This window comes from Oenanthe melanoleuca, chromosome 14 (assembly GCF_029582105.1).
Source record: "Oenanthe melanoleuca isolate GR-GAL-2019-014 chromosome 14, OMel1.0, whole genome shotgun sequence".
NCBI lineage: Eukaryota > Metazoa > Chordata > Aves > Passeriformes > Muscicapidae > Oenanthe > Oenanthe melanoleuca.
In genome coordinates, this window is record NC_079348.1 from 14,715,014 (window position 1) to 14,734,383 (window position 19,370).

A 19,370-nucleotide genomic window follows, 5' to 3' on the forward strand; every position below is an offset into this window, starting at 1 on the left:
ATTTCTTGGTGCTCCATGAAGCTCCAGAAGTCTTTTCCTGGCAGCTGCACCTCCCCTGGACATCGTACCATTTACTAAGGTTGTGCTCTCCAAACTTTTGGTGCTGCTGTCACTGCTAGGGAAGGAGGGAAGGCTGAGATAGGAGATGTCTCATGGAGGAGCCTCCAGAACCGCTGATTCTTCCCTCGTTGGATGGAAGGGCAGGGAGCAGAGCTGCCCATCTGCTCAGCGGGACCCTGGTGAGGGGCAGGGTGCCTCGGGGGCCGTGTCCCAGTCTGGCCCCGGCGTTTTGGGGTGGGATGAGGGGACAGAGCCCTCGGTGCGGCGCTGGGGACACCACGGAGCCCCGATGTACGAGCAGCTGCTGCCACCCGACGGCAGCGCAGCGGAGCCGCGGAATTCTCCTAAACAGGGACCGGGGGCGGCGTTTGCACAGCGACCTCTGCTCCTCGCGGGGACAAAGCAGCTCCTCCCGGCTGGCAGGAGCGCCTGGCTCCACTTTAAAAACTGTGCTTCACTTTAAAACCGTGCCAGGCTGCAGCGGGGACACAGTGCGGGGTGACACCCACTGGCACAGCCTGAGGTGGCTTTGGGGTGGCCAGCCCCACCAGTGTCACTTCAGTCATCCCGCAGTGCCTCGCACAGGGCTGATGGAGGCACAGCAGATGGATCCCAGGGATTGGTCTGCTGGAAAGGTGAAGGGCCCTCACTGGGATTCCCAGGGAATTCCTAGAGGTGCCGTGAGTGCAGCCTGGCACAGCTGAACTTTCACTCGGGCTCTCTCCCCCAGTCTGCTGAGCTCAGCTTTGTCTTTTAAAAGCTTCCTGCTGCCAGCAGGGAAGTAGGGCTTGCACAGGTTTATCTGCTTCTGTGCTGCCCTGAGGTTGAACTGATAAATATCAGTAGAAGTTAAAGCATCAGGAGGAATGAGAGAGTAAAACATGCAGTGGAGGAGCAAAATGTTTGAATGTCTCCTCTCTCCATGAGAAATACTCTGCTGATAGTTTTTATCTTCCTGGTCCCACACAATTTCTGGGCAGTAAGAGAAAGGGGAAGCTTGCTAAAACTCCACTGGCTTTTGATAAAAGTCCTGAAAACCCATTTGAGCTGCAAATCTGATTGCAGATAAAAGTTCTTGTAGGGATGTGAACCTGTTTTCAGGAACAGACATTTCTGTACATGTGCAGCAAAGGAGAGACTGGGAATCCAATCCAAGCCTGTTCCTTTGGGAGATGCTGCCTGGAGAAACCCAGCACCAAGTGTCTTCCCAGTGCTTATGCCAAAGAGCTGCTTTTCCAGTATTTTTCTTTTCAAAGGCTCCTTGTTTCTGCTCCAGGTTCTGCAGTATCTTGGCCTGGATGTGACTGAGGAGAAGAAGAGGCAGCTGCGGCAAAGCCTGACCACTGACTCGCAGGGGACTGTGGCCTATGGAGGTCAGCAGGAGCTCTGCCCAGGGGGTCTGGCATTTCTCTGGGCTTCACTGGCAGCCAAAATGGACAGAAGTGGGGTAGTGATGGAGCCTATAAAGAGAGAAAGTCACAAACACAAAAGAAGGCATTCTGTAGAATCAAGGAATCCTGGAATGGTTTGGGTTGGAAGTGACCTCAAAATTCACCTCATTCCAGCAGAAACCTTCCACTATGGCAGGTTGCTCCAAGCCCTGTCCAAGAGGACACTTCCAGGGATGGATCAGCCACAGCTTCACTGTGAAACCTGTGCCAGGGCCTCACTGCCCTCACAGGGAAGAATTGCTTCTTAACATCTAATCTAAACATACTCCCTGTCAGTTTAAAGCCATTCCCATTGTCCTATCATAGGTAAATTCAGACTAAAAGAAAGTTGGTGCAAGGGCTTACTTTCCTTAAAATCCCAGCTTTCCTAGCAGGACCTGGCCAGAGGAGACACAGAAAATAGAAGCCAGTTCTGCTTTCTGTGGCCATCCAGAGCATGGCTGGCCCACAGGGTCTGCTCCCCAGAAAGCTTTCAGCAAAAACCCAAAACCATCAGCAATATCCCCAGCAGAGAGAACAGTCACAAGGCCTCTGGATCAATGTTCTGTGCAGAGTGAGGGATGGGACACAGAACCACAGCCCTCTCCTATGAGTGACTGGTGTTGTAGATTGTGGTAACAGAAATAAGGAGGATTTGGGGTATTTAGCAAATGTGCTGCCTTTGAAAAGAGTCTCTGGCTCCTGCTGCAGCCCAGGGACCCTCCAGGACAGGTTTCAGGGTGGGACCATGTGAACCTCATGAAGTTCAACAAGGCCAAGTGCAGGTTCTGCGCCTGGCTCAGGGCAGGCACAAGCACAGATCCAGGCTGGGTAGGGGAGGGAGGGAGAGCAGCCCTGGGGGAGGGATTTGGGGTGTTGTTGGGGTGACAGCTGGCCATGGCCTGGCTGTGAGCACCCAGAACCCCCCCTGTGCTGGGCTGAGCCCCAGTGTGGGCAGCAGGAGGGGGGATTCTGCCCCACCAGGTCAGACCCCACCTGCAGAGCTGCCCCAGCCCTGGGGCCCAGCACAGCAAGGAGCTGGAGCTGCTGGAGAGAGTCCAGGGGAGCCAGGGAGATGCTCCAAGGGCTGGAGCCCCTCTGGAGCCAGGCTGGGAGAGCTGGGGGTGCTCACCTGGAGAAGAGAAAGCTCCAGGGACACCTCAGAGCCCCTTCCAGGGCCTAAAGGGGCTCCAGGAGAGCTGCAGAGGGACTGGGGACAAGGGATGGAGGGACAGGACACAGGGAATGGCTCCCACTGCCAGAGGGCAGGGCTGGATGGGATATTGGGAAGGAATTGTTCCCTGGGAGGGTGGGCAGGCCCTGGCACAGGGTGCCCAGAGCAGCTGTGGCTGCCCCTGGATCCCTGGCAGTGCCCAAGGCCAGGCTGGATGGGGCTTGGAGCAGCCTGGGACAGTGGGAGGTGTCCCTGACATGGCAGGGGATGGAATGAGATCATCTTTATGGTCCCTTTGTACCCAAACCATTCCATGATCTGTGATTCTGTGACTGGAAGCTCCGGGACCCTGGTGCCACCTCCCTGATGGTTCCCACCTGTCCCACACAGCCCCTGCTGCTCTGCTTTCCTTCATGTCTGTAAGCAAAATGAACATGGATTTTCAGACTTGTCAATTTAACACCTTTCCTATGTGCTGAACTCACTGAGTTGTCTCTTAAACAAGTTGTCTTCTTGTTTAAATCAGCAACATGAGAAATGGCAGCAGGTGCCTTTTGTCAGGGAAATGTGGGTTTACATTAAAATTTTTAAACTTTCAGAACCACAGTTATGAAAACTCCCCTGTGAAAATACCTGGGTTTTCTGGGTTTTAAAAATGTAGGTTTTTTCAGTTGGATAAGAAACAGGAGCCTGATAAAGCCTGTCAACAACTCATTTAAGCTTGATGGGATTGCTGACAAACCCAGGATTATTAGAGAAACCTGTCTGGCATCTCTAAACCCTGCTCAGCACCAGTGGATGGCCTCAAAATCAGTGGCATTTTCTCCTAACACACAGCAATTTTCTCTTTTAGCCTGTAAAAACTGCTTGTTTCTCACAGATGTTCTCCAAGCACTCAGGGATGTGATGCAGGAGGAGCTGGACGAGGCTGGTCTGGATTCCAGCTCTGTGCTCTTCACTCAGCATGAAGTGGCCAATTTGCTGGATACATCAGCTTTTCACTCCCTGGTCAGTCACCCCAAACTCTTCTACACTGAATCCATGGATCTTCTACATGAAATCCATGGAATTCTGAGACGGGAAAAGCTAAAGGACCATTTTCTGGTTGTTCTAGGGTTAGAAAGGGAGAACTATTCATTAATCATTTTTTAATAGGAAGTTCTATAAAAGACCTCAAACTTCTCATTTTTAATAAGGAAATAACAGTATCTATGGGATAATATGAGGAAGCTGCCTGGCAGTTATGCAGAAGGGAAAATAGCCATAATTAATCAATTCTGAGTAATTTCATTTGGTTCACAAAGTGAAAATTCACCCTAGCTCAGCTATTTCAGCAATGATGGGGGATCAAAGGGTGAAATTCTGTGGGGCAAAATGAACCATCCTGGAGCTGAATTATTGAATGTGCCTTTTGATGTATTGCATAAAAAGGCTGACTCCTTTTGGAGGCCAGTGTGTGATGAGTCTGTCCCTCTCCCTGCAGACCTTTGACTCTCTCACCTGCAATGGCAACGAGGACCTGGAGCAGCTGCAGCTGGAGATGAGGGATCTGAGGCACGAAGTCCGCAGGCTGAAGGTGGAGCCTCCCCTCAGAGCAGATTTCTTGGCTGGGGTGTTGTGCTCTAGCTCTCCATGGGGGTAATGGGGTGGCCTGTCCCTCTGGAGAAGTCACCAGTTTGCATTCTGTGCATTCCTCGTCACACAGGAGCCTCTCACCCTCCACTCTCCTTAATTGCCTCTTTCTCACTCTCAACCTCAAAGGAAAACTTATTTGTACTCAAAGCATGCAGTTCCTTCTCAGCAGGGAGTTAATGGATTTAAAAAGCAGGTCTTGTTAAGAATTCCAGTGTGATTAGCAGAAGCAGCAGCTGTCCTCACCCTCACCTGGCTGTCAGCACCTTGGCTGTGTCCAGGTGGCATTCTGCAGGGCACAGCCCTGAAAGCTCTCCCTGTGTGTGGCAAAGTGCACAGAACTTCTGTAAAATAATATTCTGGTGGGTAGGGGCATTCTAGAAAATGTCCTGTCCTTTGTTGCTTCTAATCTGGTGAAAATATTTCCCACAGTCTCTCCTGAGAGAAGTGGAGAGCAGCAAGAAGTCGATGGAGGACGAGCTCCAGAGGCTGAACCAAGTTAGTGAGGAGATTTCAGGGTGCTGGGGGCGGGTGTGGGGCTGGCAGCTGAGGGGGACAGGGTGTGTTCATCAGGAGCTCTGGGTTTGCAGAAGGCACTGGGGTTCCTGTCAGAGAACAGGAGCCTGCAGAGCAAACTGCAGATGGCCGAGGTGGTGCAGAGACAGGCCCACAGTGCTGAGCAGGACTACGAGGAAGTGATCCACCTGCTGGAGGCTGAGATTGCAGAGCTGAAGATGCAGCTGGCGGGGAAAAAAGCAAAGCACGTCTCTGAAATAGAGGTAACACAACCCCTCAGTCTGGGGAAAAGCCCAGGACCCTTCAGACTCTCCTTCTGTGGGTTCATGGGGTCATGGGATGATTTGGGCCCAAAGGGACCATAAAGCTCAGCTCATTCCAGCCACTCGGAGGCAGGGACACCTTCCACTATCCCAGGCTGTTCCAAGCCCCATCCAACCTGGACACTGCCAGGGATGGGACAGCCACAACTAAGGTTACCCTCCTCCTATTTACAAGGAGAAAATGAAATAGCACATGGCTCATTTGCTGGGTGGGATCACAAGGCCAACACAGCCTCTAGATCTGTGTAACAATTTGCATAACTTCCACTGCCCCTTCCCAAAGGACACTGCTTGTGCTTGTAGCAAATGTCACAAACTGTTGTTTCCAAAAGCCAAGGCTGGAGCAGCACCAGCAGCTTTCCCCTCCTCCTGTGTCCCTGCCTCAGGAGGACATCCTGGAGCTGAAGAGGCAGCTGTCCCTGGCTGAAGGGCAGCTCCGAAAATCCGAAGTGTCACGGAAGCGCCTGGAGATCTGCAATAGGAAACTGCTCCTGTTTGTGCAGGTGAGCTGTGCAGCTGCAGCATCACCAGGCCTCTTCCCTTCAGGGGGCTTTTGCAAGTCCAATCAACTTCCTGCTGCATAAGCAAGAGGGGTTTTTTTTTGCTGTCTCACCCGAAAAAGTCTCTGTCTGTTGGTGAGGAGGAAGCAGGGAATGAACTGAGCTCTCCTCGTATCTCTGGGAGCGATGCAAACTCTGTGGTGCAGGTTTTGCTGGTGGCTCTGCTCTTCCTGCCTCTTTGTGCTGAGGCTGCTCCAGGAGCTCTGCTGTCAAAATCACCTTCCCTTGCTAGAGCTGAGGATTACTTCTCTATAAATAGGAACCTGGAGAGTGGCTTTGCTCTTCCAGTGCTTCCCCACACAACCCCCTTCCCCAGACTTCCTGCAAAATCTCACAATTTACTCTTTCAATTGGCAGTTCTTCCACTTCGTTCCCTACACTGGGAACACCAGTATGTGTAATTAATAAGCTGGTCAGCACGGGAAGCATCAGTATTCAGTGTATCTGCTATGGCTACTGGTGGCTGTCCCAAAAACTCTTGAAATCAAGAAGAAACAGTGGAGTGAAAGGAAATGTAGATGCTGTGTCCTCTGCTCCAGAGAAGAAAGAATTAAATGCCTCCAGAGCTTCAGCACTGTGTGCCAGAGCCTGTGCAGTTTGGGGTCAGACTTTGGAAATATATCTCACTTGACCCCAGGGTCAAACATCAGAGGATTTTGAGCACTGGAGCAAAGTATCTTCCTTTTTCCTCCACCCCTCAGTGGTGTTGGAGAAGTGCATGGTAATGAGAGCTTCCACGTGCAGGTCTAACCCAGGAGCCAGGGGTTGCTGGCAGCAGTGATCACTGAAATGCAGCCTGTGAAATTATTCCTTGGAAGAGGATTTTTGTGTTGCATTTCATATATTTTAGCAGTGGTATTAAAATGCAGAATTCAGATGTGTCTTTAGATTCATGAATGCTGCCTGAGCTGCAAAAGGCCTTGAGATATTAGCTTCAAGGGCAATGAATAAGCAGAAGCTGATTACTGTCATATTAAATCTGATCATCAGGAAAAACCCATGGGGTTTGTTCTCAGGAATTATTCATTCCTACAAGTTTGAAACCTTTTTTTTTTTTTTTTTTTTTTTTTTTTTTTGGTTGTTGCATGACAGAACATTTACAACGTCCTGAGCACACACAGTCATTTACCAGATGAGAAAAGGTAGGAGATGGCTTCTGGGAATGGTGAACAGCAACATGAAATGTCCTTTTCTGACCTTTCTCAGGGGAAGGTGCTTCACACGTAACCTACCCAGAGTTTCTAAACATACTTTCACTTTGGAAGTGAAACCATGGGAGAAAGATGATCTGAAGGCTGCTGGTGGGTTGGTGCTGGGGGATTTTGTTCAGGCTTTTTTCGGGAGTGAGTAGCTGAAACTCTGCTCAGGTTAAATTGCTCTTGTCAGCAGAGACCCTAAGCAGGTTGTTTCAGAGCAGCAGAGTTTTGACCCACCTGCTTTTCCAAACATAAACCAAGTTTTGTCTCCAGGACCACATCCTTGTTTATCAGCAGTTAGAGCAGATAGAGTGTAAGCAAGGAACTCTCCAGCCCCTCAGCTGCATGAATGGCTGCAGAACTAGAGCTCAGGCTTCCCCTCTAAGCTGAGCCTATCTCCTATCACTTGGGCATAAATGTATCACAACTCCACGTGTGTTTTTAACTGATTAAATCATTGAAAAGTCAATGTCCCATTGATGATGACTGGCTTTAAAAGCCAGTTTTTAAGAGGAATGGAAATCAGTTTTTAAGATTCCAAGTTGGTTATTTCTAATATAATTCCGGGGGAAATGCTTTTGACAAATTCTAGGGCATGCTTTGCTATTTGTCTGTAACAAAGCAATGCAAGTGTGTCTAACAGACCCTTGAATGCAGAGGGGTGGAGATGCAACCCCCCAAACATACAGAGCTTATGTTGCACATCCTTCCTGAGAGGCTGGCCAGGATTGTCAATGACCATTCTCTGACAGAACTATTGATGGCACTTTCCGTATTTATAAGCATCAACCACGAAACAGAAGAGGATAAAACAGATGCAGTCTCAGACACATCTCTTCCATCTTCAGATCTTGTTGACCTTTTGCTATCAGAAGCTAAAGAACTGTTAGCACCAATCCTCTCCAACAAGGACGGTAAGCACTCAATTAACCAGAGAAAGCTGAATCCCAGCGAGTCCCAGGGATCTCTGTCAGTGTTATTGACAGCTTCCAGCACCTTCCATATTTTTCCATACCAGTTGAGCCTCCCTGGTTCCCTCATGCTCACTGAGATGTAATTGCACTCCCTATATCCATGTGACTCATCTTTGAATCTGCAATGCAGACTGACAGGGTATGGAGTCAAAGACTGTGCCCAGGGCCAGAGGAAAGGTGTTTATCCAGGGGAAAAACCCTAACAGCAGGAGGATGGCTTCACAGAATCACTGAAATGCTGGTTGAAAGGGATGCTGGAGATCAGATCTTCTGCTTCAGGCAGGGCCATCCCAGTAGAGGGGACCTGCAGTGGGTTTAGGCAGCCAGGATGGAGATCCACAGCCTTCCTGATGGTGTTCCCTCACTGCTCTGTGATAAAAATCTTCCCAGCACCCAGCCCGAGCTCCCCCAGGGACAGCCTGTGGCCACTGCCCCTGGTTACACGGCTGCACTGCCAGGAACAGCTCAGCTCAGCATCCTTTAATTGCCCCTGACATAGCAGTGGGGCTCTGAAGTTGCCTCTTGGCCTCTTCTTTGCCAGGCTAAACAAGCCCAGCTCCCCCAGCCTCTCCCTGCAGGTCTGGGGCTCCCCTTGCTGGACCCAGTCCAGTTTCCCAACAGCTTTAAACCCAGGATCCAAACTTTCCTTACACCATCAAGTACAACTCCAGCAATGCTGAGGGGAAGGGAACAGTCACCTCCCTGTTTCCTTGGAGTAAAAACCAGCCATGCTCCCTTTTCCTCACATCTGTGGGAAAATCAGGGGACAGGCATCCAACTCCCTGGGAGTCTGGATTAACTCTCCCAGTCTGGGACTCTGAGCTGGTCCATGAGCCATAAACATTTCTTGGTGGCAATTATTTGACCCTGCTTGTCTCTTGCCACAGAAAATGAGTGTCTGACCTCCTCAGTGTCATGTCCAGGTGAATGCAGAGCCCCAAACAGGTGCCCAGTCCTTGCTCTTTGATTCTTTTCACCAGCTCAGTGTGGCCATGGCCCAGCACTGGCTTTGTCTCAAAGCACAAGACACAAAGGAAATAATTGCAGCCTTTCAGGAGCACCTCTGGTTTATGAGCACTGTCAGCATTTTCTGAGCTCCTGCCCCATTTAAATGTGCATTATCATAATGCAGCAGCATCGTTCCCTGCACTAACACTTGGCTCTGTGCTTCCATCTGCAGCTCTGCCATGGGACAGGAACCAGTGCCTGCCTGCTGAAGGAATCCCAAATTACAAGGAGTAGGTGTCAAAACTGCTGTGGTCTGTAATTTGGACAACACAGATACTAAAAATTCCTGTTTGTTTTGTTGGGGTTTTTTAACCGAAACTGTTTCTTGACAATTTTTGATCAGACAGTCCAGCAGAGGCCTCCAGATGGCCATGACAGAGAAATACTGTAAAATTCCTAGACAGAAAGAGACTTCCTGCCCTGCACGGTGTGAATTCCTGGATTTCTCTTTTGCTTTATAAAATGCTGCATTTCCTTCAGGCCAGATGGGAATTTGTGGTTCTGTGGCTTGTCTAGCTGGCATTTTTACAGTGTGCTCTGTGTAAGGGAAAAAGCATCACTGAATATGTTAATCCTCTATGCTGTGATATCAAGATGCTGTGAAGCTGCAGACAAGGAGAGCATGATGACAAGGCTTTGTTTGGACCTTAAGCTGTTAAATTTCCCTGAAATCTCTTAAATGCCTTATATTTAACAGAGCCATTTCCTAAAGTTATCTAAAAGGGCACTTTGAGACCTAAATATCTCCTACTGCTTTCTTAGCTTAACTCAACCTGAAGATCTGCCAGCACAGTTTTTTGTTTAGGTACAAAGTACCCATTTGCAAATGATCATTTCAAGGTTATGAAAAGCATTTTCAGCCTGCACAGTCTAACCAGGCAAGCTCTGTGGCTTCCCCTTCTCTCCTAAATAAGGAGTGCTGTCTTCACATTATCCTCAGTGTCCTTCTTCTAAACTACCTAAGGCATATTTCTCCTTTCCAGCCACCTTCATCAGAAGACCACGTGGCCCCCTCCTGCAGGCCAGACCAAGAGTGACCAGCCACAGCCACCAAGCCCAACGGAACTGCCTAAGAAACCAACATAAATATCCCATGGCTTGGTGGTGCTCTGAACCACAGCCATCCATCCCATGGCAGATGGGAAAGACACCCCCAGGCACCTCAGCTTCCAGGCCAAGCAGTCTGAGAACAAGCTTTCTGACACAAGACTAATTCTTCCCAACTGTCCAAGACTTTTTCAGCAGCCTCCCCTGCGTGTCTACCTCCGAGTTATCATACAAGGCTTTTTGTTCACGGTTTTGCAGCTTTATAGGAAAAATATTCTCAAGAGGCTACAGAGGCCTGGATTTCAGTGGCAGCCTTTTAGAGCTTGTATTCTGGGTAGCATGAATGTACCTGAGGGACTCAGGGGTCTCCAACAGATCCCTTTTGGTATTTCAGATGAAAAACCAAAGTCTATTTAGTGACTGTAATCAAAGCAGCTTAATCTGTAGTGTCCTAGCTGTCTTGGGATAGGTGCTTCTCTTTTTATTCTTTTTGTATAGCTCATCCCAGCTGCAGTGCTTGAAGTGGGAAGCAGCACCTCAGGCAGTTGCTGGCCAGTGTAGGTCACAGGCTGGACAGCGAGCCCTCCGTGGAACGTGGGGCAGGACACACATAGTGAACATAGCTGAGTAAAGGTCCCTGGTGTCACTGGGAAATGATATCCACATGATGCAAGACTGAGCCAGCAACCATCTGAGATGGGCAGAGATCTGGAAAATAAAATGGAAACACTCCTCACAAGGAGTTTGCTCTCTGGGTTCTGATTGCAGCTGCTGCGTTCAGCATCTCACAGACAAAGACACAGCCTGAGACCATTCTTCCTCCCTCTGATTTTGGCAGCTCCTGGGGAGATGCATTGAGAAGTTGCAGGAAAACGGGGTACAATCTGGCTTTTACAAATAATTTGTTAAGATTGCTTCAAATCTTCTTTGTGGGGGTTCAAAGCATGTGGATCCTTTATTGTCTAAATTAAAGGCTTAGGAAAAATCACGACCCTCCCCAGTGTCTCCTGCACTCGAGGTATCACTGCACTGCTAAAGCAGCAACTGTGTGGTGGAATAGATTGCATAAATAACCAGTCTGAAATTTTGGATAAGCTTAATTTCATAGCTTGGGGTAAATTAAATCTTGGGAGTGTATACCTCAGAATATAAATTAAAGGACTTCTTTTAAAAGGAGACATAATCCTTTGGACTGCTTACAAGGAATATTCCCAGGAAGGAGAAATTATTCATCTTGGGATAGCCTGTGTTTAATAGCTCATTCCCCAATGCTCTCTGCTGTGATGGAATGATAGCAAATCCTGGTGTTACCTGTGGGTTTGGCCCTAGAGCTTTGTTCTCATCTCCTGTGTCACACAGACAGGTAAGAGGTACACACAGCAAAATCCAGTCTCACCAGTCTGCTGTACCCTGGCTCTGGAAAAACACCTCCAGTTCTCCTGGGGTTAACCAGCAGATCCCAATCTGCTCCTGGCAAGGTCTCTCCAAAAGCATTTGGCTGGAGGAATCCTAGGGAGACGTCTCCAGCCACTGCTTGTCACCCTTGTCAGGGAACAGCACAAACAGGATTTTGGGAAGGAGCAGGTCTGGGTCTTGGGCTGTGCTGGGTTATTTCATATACCCAATGCCACTTGAGACACATGGGAGAGAAGGGGAAAGTCGTGGGGAAAATACAACTGTCTAGGCTGCACTTCATCAGCTAGAAAATTAATAATCTCTTGAGGAAATCAACAGAAGTTTCAATACCACCTCTGACAATCATGGAATACTTTTCTCAAAATATGAATATTGAACCCCACCTCCTTGAGTGCTGGGAAGGCACAGAGCAGTACCTGCAGGGACCAGTTACATGGTCTGAAAGAGAAATCCTTAATGCTGCTTCCACAGTCTATATTATTCCATAGATCTGTATTTTAAAGTCCCAAGAAAGAATATTTTATATTAGAGCATCACAGTGGGTGAGGGTTTGGACAAGAGAAGCATTGTGCAGTTGGTGCTGGCACCTGGCAAGGGGTGGAAACAAGGGGATGCTGCCCCAAGGCTGCTGTATTTGGGGTCTCCTGAGCTGTCTGTTTCCAAAAGAGCTGTGAAGTTCTTAACCTCTTAAATAGCCCCAAGAGCTCTGTGCTCTCAGCTTCCTGGCAGTCCCTCTAGAAAGGAAATCCTCCATGCTCCCATCAGCCACTGGAGAGCCTCACATCAAACAAGGACCAAGCATTGCATGCTTCCCAAGGCTTTCATGTTTCTCAGCTGGTTTCCAGTATTTCCTCTGCATTTACTATATTCCTTTTGCCTTTGCTCTGTGCCCAGCAGACTTCCCTGTCTCTGTGAACCCTGTTGTTCCTAATGCCAGCTCTGCAGAGCAGTGCTCAGAGCTGTGCTCCTGCAAGTGATGCTGGTTTTGGTGACCCAGAATAACAAACCTGTGTCAGCCTTTACTCCCAGGCAAGGGGAATCAGGCAGAACTCAGCAAGGGGTGACATCTCCTCACAGAACTACTGAGAGGCAAAAGGGGAAATGCATAAAGGAACAAACAGCACAGAAAGAGAAGTTATTTAAATGGGATGTTCTTCATTCACATAGAGATGGCTAGCACTCTACAGGAGAGCTGAATTCTGGATTAATTTGTAATACTTTTGGTTTGCTTGTTAGGTTGTGGAGATGTGCTGCTGTTGCAATGTGCTGTGTTGATCTCAGAAAATCTGCTTTGGAGGGTCCCAGAATGACTGCACAGAAATGAGAAGGAGCATTTGTGATAAAAATGAGACCTGAACAATCTTAGATCTTCCTGAGTGGCATTCCAGATCCTGAAGGAATCCTATATGAATGATAGAGGGGGAGTTTTTACAAGAGCTTGTAGTAACAGGACAGAGGAGAATTCTTCACACTGACAGAGAGTAGGTTTAGATTAGATATCAGGAAAAACTTCCCTGTGTGGGTGGTAAGGCCCTGGCACAGAGAAGCTGTGGCTGCCCCTGGATCCCTGGAAGTGCCCAAGGTCAGGCTGGACAGGGCTTGGAGCAGCCTGGGATGGTGGGAGGTGTCCCTGCTCATGGCAGGGGATAGGATGAGATGAGCTTCAAGGTCCCTTCCAGCCCAAACCATTCAGTGTTTCCATGATTCTATGATAAGCTGGAATATGGCAAATATTTTATGAGCCAAAATGCAGAGAGACCCCATAAACAGAGCATGTTAACACACTGCAGGTGATAAACTAAAAAAATGCATTTAAAGAGCATTAGTGGGATCAGCTGTGGAGCTGGAAGCTTTGGGGGGTTAAATATCACTGATGGGATGGGTTCATTTTGTATTTCTCTTATGCAAAGCAGAAATTAGAGTTCTGGTGGGTCAGAGGGTGGGAGACCCCTCTGCCTCACAGAACAAACCAAACCACGATGGGAGAATCTATTTTAAAAGCTGCAGAAGCAGGGAGGGCGGGGCAGGGAGCCACCCCGGCATTGTCTCGGCAGGTGAATGTAGCAGAGCCATTAGCACACTGCTCATCTGCAGTCCCACGGGGAAAGGAACCCAATCTCAGCCTGCTGCTCTCCAGTTTCATCCCTGCCATCTCGTTGTGTGACCTTGGGCAGCACATTTCACCTCAGTTCTGCACCAAAAAACAAACAGGACTAAGAGTGGCACGGGGAAGGCAAAGCCACAGGGACCCACAGGATGTGGGGGCAACCTCCTGGCACAAGAGGGTCTGCAAGTGCTGTGGGGTTGGGTACTACTGTCTGTTTTCAGTGAAAAAAGCCTCAGCATTTCAACACTTCCTGGCTCTCAGAGCAGCAGATCCAGCTTTTGCTCAGCTCTGGTGAACCAGAGTGAGAGGAAGTGCTCAGAAGGTGTCTTTAGAGAGGTGTGCAGGTAGCAGAGGTGAGCTGCAGCCCAGCATGTGGAGTAGGCTGGTGTGTCTACCCCAGTACTGGAGGCTGTGTGTGGAGCCTCTTCTTTCCCTCAGCTCCACTCAGTGACACCTGGACTGAAGCCCATGTTTAGAGAGTGGAATTCACCTCCAGAGTGGAATACACCTCCACGCTGCTTTAAATGGGGCTCTGAAAGGCAGGTGAACTTCACTGCTGAATTTGTAAAGCAAGCCTTTAATGTTTAAACAGTGCTGATTTTCTAAGGGTTGTTGAACAGGTATGGCAGAGGGCTGGACAGCACCTCCTCAGTGTGACACTGCAGAAAGGGCTGGGCTGGTGATGTGAACCTGCCCTTTTCCTTTTCCTTTCTCTCGGGTATCCAGGGGGATCCTTCCCCTGCTCAGGGCCATGTCTACCCCAGCACCTCCATGACAAACCACTGAATTTTCTGGTCTCACTGACTGCAGCTTTGCCACAAACCTCCTTTGCAACTTCTTTCAGCTGCTTTCATAATAAGGTAAATAGGAATAACAATACCATGAACAACCCCTACAAGCTTTTTCCTGTATGTGACCTGCCAATACACTTGAATTGCTGTTGAGTTTTTTTTAATTTATGCCACCAGATGAGGCACAGAAGTTGAGACAAAAGGAGAATTTGAAGTGAAAAGTCCTTGTAATGGGGGAAGTGGAGGCTGAGTGGTATCTTCAGACCAGATGTCCTTTCTGGAAGACATTCTCCTTTCTAACTGCAGGAGATCCTGTGCTGGGCTGCTGAGGGGTGAGAACTTTCTGAGGATCTCCCATGAGAAAAAACTGAGAAAGGGCTCAGTGCCACCCCCTGAGGCAAACAGCCAGTCCTGGCAGGTGGAAGGACAGCCAGGGCCCTTGGGAATGCCCTGGAGAGTTGGCCCTGTGTCAGGGGAAAAGGCAGCCCACTGACACTGGAAAATGCCAAGGTGACCTGGCAGCAGCAGAAAACAAGTGTTGGAAAATGGGAATTATAGTCAGGGCTGCACAGCAGAGAAATGAATGAGCTGGGACTCACCAAAATCTCATCCAGTTTTTCTGACCTGAACAAGAGGGAAACCACCACAATTAGGGCACAAAGCAGTTATAGGCTGGTGTAAATTCTGTAGCAAGAAGATAGAAATAGTGCTTTATTTTTTCTTCTGTTTTCTCTGAGGAAATTTAGCTGTGAATGAGGAACAACAGGGAAGAAACACAACTTCTTTGAAAAAGAAAGTTGCATTGTGATGGGAAATTCAGAATATTTATTTATGAATAAATACATTTTGTTTTTATTCTGAATATATATTTATCAAGTAGATATTGCAGGCCTTGAGTAGCATCATGGCTTTTGATGCCAAGTTGTGCTGTAATGTCACATCCTGAGGTGTCTCCTTAGACCTGAGATCACCTCTGGAGGACATGCAGGTGGTTTGGAACCCAGCTCGTTCTGATGCCTGCCGATGAGAGACTGCAGGAGGCTGTTCTTAGATGTTTCCATAGTTGTTTATTGTTCCTTATCTCAGGAATGCTTTGTCCAGCGAACAGCGCTCTGCTCGCCAGACGTCCAGGGCAGAATCTGCCTGGCAGAGGCAGGACTTATCTTTTATAGTCTAAACTATGTACTACATATTTACAAATGACCCCCAATACAATACAATCTTGTTACATGGTCCAGCTCAGTTCTCATCCCTTCTAAGAGTGCCAGCGTGTCACCCAGCATGGATGACATGGAGGAGAAGGAGGAAGAGGTATCCACACCCCCAATTCTCCATCTTGGCCACGTGTCCCTTATCACAAACATTCTAGAAATCTGCTAATTCTACATTCTAACAGTATAATTTACACTCTATTTACTCTTGTGGCTTGCATTTCTTCTCTCAATGTTGGTAAGTTGCTCCAAGGAGCCAAATCCAGCCCCCGAGACACCTGGGTCCCATTCCAGGGTCCTTGGGGACCCCGCCAGGGGGGTCTTAAACCTTCCAGGGAAGCCAGAGGAATACTCTGGACTCCCACACTGTAAAGGTCTTCAGGAAAAGTGCTGCAGCCTTGAGAGCTCTGACATTTGATGGGCTGGGGGTTGGTTGTTTTTGAGCAGTGTCAGGCTGGTCTCCTCAGGCTGAGACAGCAGAACATTTCAGGAAATATTGCTGATCAGAAATAGCACTGCAGCTTCCTGAATGCCTGCCCAGATAAGGGGACACTCCACAGCTGGAAGTGATAAGGAGGCAGGAAAAGACAAAGCAGCAGTAAATGTGATGTTAGTTCAATACCAGCAGGCAAGGGGGCAGCTGGTCCTTAGGGAGAAGCTGAAAGGAGGCTCTGAAGGTGCAAAACATCCCCCAGCTGGTCTCCCACATCCCTGTCCTCCACCACTCTCGGTGCCACCCTCCCCTCCTGCCCCAGCAGCAGCTGCTCAGCCACTCTTTGACACCCCAAAGCTGGGCAGCGTTGGCATCACTTCCTCCACAGAGCCACGGCCCCGAGCACTGTCACTGGATGGTGACAGCTCCCCAGCACACGGCCTGACAAACTGGGGCCACTCACCCTGAGCTGCAAAGCCCCCCAGGATTCACCAAACACTGCACAGGTGTTCAGAGCTGCTGGGAGGGGGGAAGCTGAGAGGTGAGGATGCTCCCAGTGTCCTCAGCATTGCTTGGCTGGGTGATCCCCCTGTATCTCATCAGAAGAATTTGGGGAGTATTTGCTCAAGGTGTGGTTCACAGATGTGTAATAAGTCACGTAATAAACAATAAATGACTGAGGTGAGGGGGTCCCTCTGCTCATGAAGGGCTGATCCACACTGGGATGAGCAGGATTCCATTGTGTTTGGAGCTGGGGCTCTGCCTCCTGCACCCCTGACCCAAGAAAGCTCCTCCTGCTCAAGGGCAGGTGCCAGTTTGGGGACAATCATAGAAACACGGAATATCCTGAGCTGAAAGGGTCCCACCAGGATCATCAGGACACTCCAACAACCCCACCCCCAGAGCGCTCTCAGCACCCCTGAGAGCGCTGCCCAAGCACTCCTGGAGCTGCGGCAGGGCTGTCACCGCTGTGGGACGGGTGAGCTCGTCTCCACACACACAGCCCTCCTTATCCTCCCTTTCTGCCCACATGAGACGTGCCCGGGTCTGGAATCCTCAGTACAGGAAGGTCATGCAGCTGCTGGAGCCAGTCCAGAGGAGGCAGCAAGGCAATCAGAGGGATGGAGCAGCCCTGCTGTGGGGACAGCCTGAGAGAGACGGGGGTGTTCACCAGGAGAAGGCTCCGCGGAGACTTCAGAGTCCCTTCCAATGCCTAAAAGCGCTCTGGGAGAGCTGCAGAGGGACAGGGAGCGGGACGGGCTCCCAGAGGCAGAGGGACAGGGAGCGGGACGGGCTCCCAGAGGCAGAGGGCAGCGCTCGGTGCGATGCCGGGCAGGATCCCCCTCACGGCCCGCAGCGAGATGGCGGCGGAAGCGCGCGGGGGGGCCGCACGTGCGGGGGGCGGGGCCTGCGCCCCCCCAGCACAATGGACAGCGCCCCGCGGGGGCGGGGCCGCTGAGGGGCGGGGCCGCTGAAGGGCGGGGCCGCCGAGCCAAGGGAGCCGCCGGAGCGCGATGGGTCCGGCCGGGCTGCGCAGGGATGGGGGGTCGGGAGCACGGGTGGGGCACGGGAGGAGCCGCGGTGGGCAGCGCTCTCCGGGAGTCCCGAGGGCGTGAGGGCGAGGGGCGTGAGGGCGTGAGGGGCGTGAGGCGTGAGGCTTTTCCAGCCTCGTGTGCCCGGGCCCGTGGTGAGGCGGCAGAGCGGGGGCGCCGTGTGGGTGTGGGGGCGCCGGGAGCCGCTATCCTTCAGCCACGGGCAGCCGAGAGGGAAATTTTAGCCATAATCTTGTGGGATCAGGGGGGGCCGGTGAAGAGACGCGGGGGAGATCCCTTCGGGTCTAAGGACGAAATGTGGAGGTTGAGAAGTTGCGGGTTTGTGTGGTGCCGGGGCGGTGGGACGGACGCGGGGTTCGCTCCCGGTGGGACCCCGGCTCCAGCCCCAGCGGCTCCGGCTCGGGGTTCAACAAACCCACCCTGAAACTCGCCCTCAAGTGTTCATAAACTCCAAGGGTGACACTGATCCATGGCTGTTAAATGCATTGGTGGATTTAACAGGCTGCCCAGAGAAGCTGTGGCTGCCCCATCCCGGGAAGTGTCCGAGGCCAGGCTGGATGGGGTTTGGAGCATCCTGGGGTAGTGGGGCTGGAACGAGATTGGCTTTAAGGTCTCTTCCAAACCATTCAGTAATTCCATGTTTTCAAGTCAGCTTCTAGGTGAACCTAGTATATTCTCTGGGTCACTTGGCTTAACTCTCCATCAGCAAAATTGGTCTGTAGATAGTGAGAAGATGCTTGTGTTGATGACAGCTAGCCTCTGTTCAAGGAAAATACAGCTGCAAACCTCACTCAAGGCAGACTGAAACAGTTTGCTGGTGTTTGCTGTACTGTTGAGTGAGCTGCTGCCTGGGTCTGCTCTTGATTTCATGTTAAATAAAGCATGGGTCCTTGGTAGAATTAGGATGGGAACTTATTGAAGTGGATCCAGAGCCCCTTCTGCCTGGAAGAGCCAGGAGGAGCAGAGGAGCCCCTCTGCTCTGGAGCCAGGCTGGGAGAGCTGGGGGTGCTCACCTGGAGAAGAGAAGGCTCCAGGGACACCTCAGAGCCCCTTCCAGGGCCTAAAGGGGCTCCAGGGAGCTGCAGAGGGATGGGGACAAAGGCTGTGAGGGTGGTGAGGCCCTTGCACAGGGTGCCCAGAGAACCTGTGGCTTCCCCATCCCTGGAAATGTTCAGGTCTTGGAGCAGCCTGGGACAGTGGAAGGTGTCCTTGTCCATAGCAGGGGGAGAAACAGGATTGGCTTTAATGTCCCTTCCAACCCAGACCATTCCAGGATTCTGTGTTTCCTATTCTTAAATTGTATTTGAGAATTGAACTATTCCCTACACTGTGGGTGGATAAAAGGATGTGGTGAGGAGTAGTAAGGTGAGGAATTAGGGGCTTTACTTCAGGAATGCTTATCTCCTGCTGCAGGTTGGCAAATATCAGGGAGTTAATGTATTGATGTGCATGAAACTTCCATGGTGATTCTTGGGTGAGAAAATTACTTTATGAGATGGGTGTGTGGAAATACTGGGCATGGAGCTTGTCATGATACACACATGGAAGAGAAACAGCTCTGAGAGCAGAGTGCTGGACACTGTTTTGCTTCCTTCTTCCCCTCAGCCAAAAAGACTGTTCACATTGTGTGGTCAGGAATGTGTAAATGTTGCTGTTTGGGTGTTTGTGTTGTCTTTGGTTTTGATCCAAGCCATGACTCCAGGTACCTCTGCCAGGTGTAGGAGCAGTGCCCAGGCTCCACCTCAGCACAGTGACCTGCACCCTCTGTGCTGCTTCACCTGCCCCAGAGGTGTTTCTCAGGGAGCACCTCCCTGAGCAGATATCTGCTTCTAAAAAATGGTAAAGGTTTATTCTGGCACCATTCTGCCTTGAGGCTTCCTTATATCAAGCTTCAAAAGACTTGTTCTTAAGTTCTTAGGTTAAAAAGCTCTAATAAATA

General features: G+C 50.2%; 1 protein-coding gene across 1 annotated transcript in view; it reads left to right on the forward strand.

Moving 5' to 3' along the window:
- Window positions 1-10,900, forward strand: part of LOC130259462 (syntaxin-binding protein 4-like) — a 46,701-nt gene extending 35,801 nt beyond the window's left edge. The window contains exons 14-23 of the mRNA XM_056503761.1: window positions 1,337-1,433; window positions 3,545-3,672; window positions 4,148-4,240; window positions 4,729-4,794; window positions 4,887-5,075; window positions 5,522-5,638; window positions 6,788-6,837; window positions 7,675-7,805; window positions 9,046-9,103; window positions 9,857-10,900. Of these exons, the coding sequence (XP_056359736.1) occupies window positions 1,337-1,433; window positions 3,545-3,672; window positions 4,148-4,240; window positions 4,729-4,794; window positions 4,887-5,075; window positions 5,522-5,638; window positions 6,788-6,837; window positions 7,675-7,805; window positions 9,046-9,103; window positions 9,857-9,959 (1,032 nt within the window). The 3' untranslated portion in view covers window positions 9,960-10,900. The remainder of the gene's footprint in view (window positions 1-1,336; window positions 1,434-3,544; window positions 3,673-4,147; window positions 4,241-4,728; window positions 4,795-4,886; window positions 5,076-5,521; window positions 5,639-6,787; window positions 6,838-7,674; window positions 7,806-9,045; window positions 9,104-9,856) is intronic.
- Window positions 10,901-19,370: the final 8,470 nt, after the last annotated feature.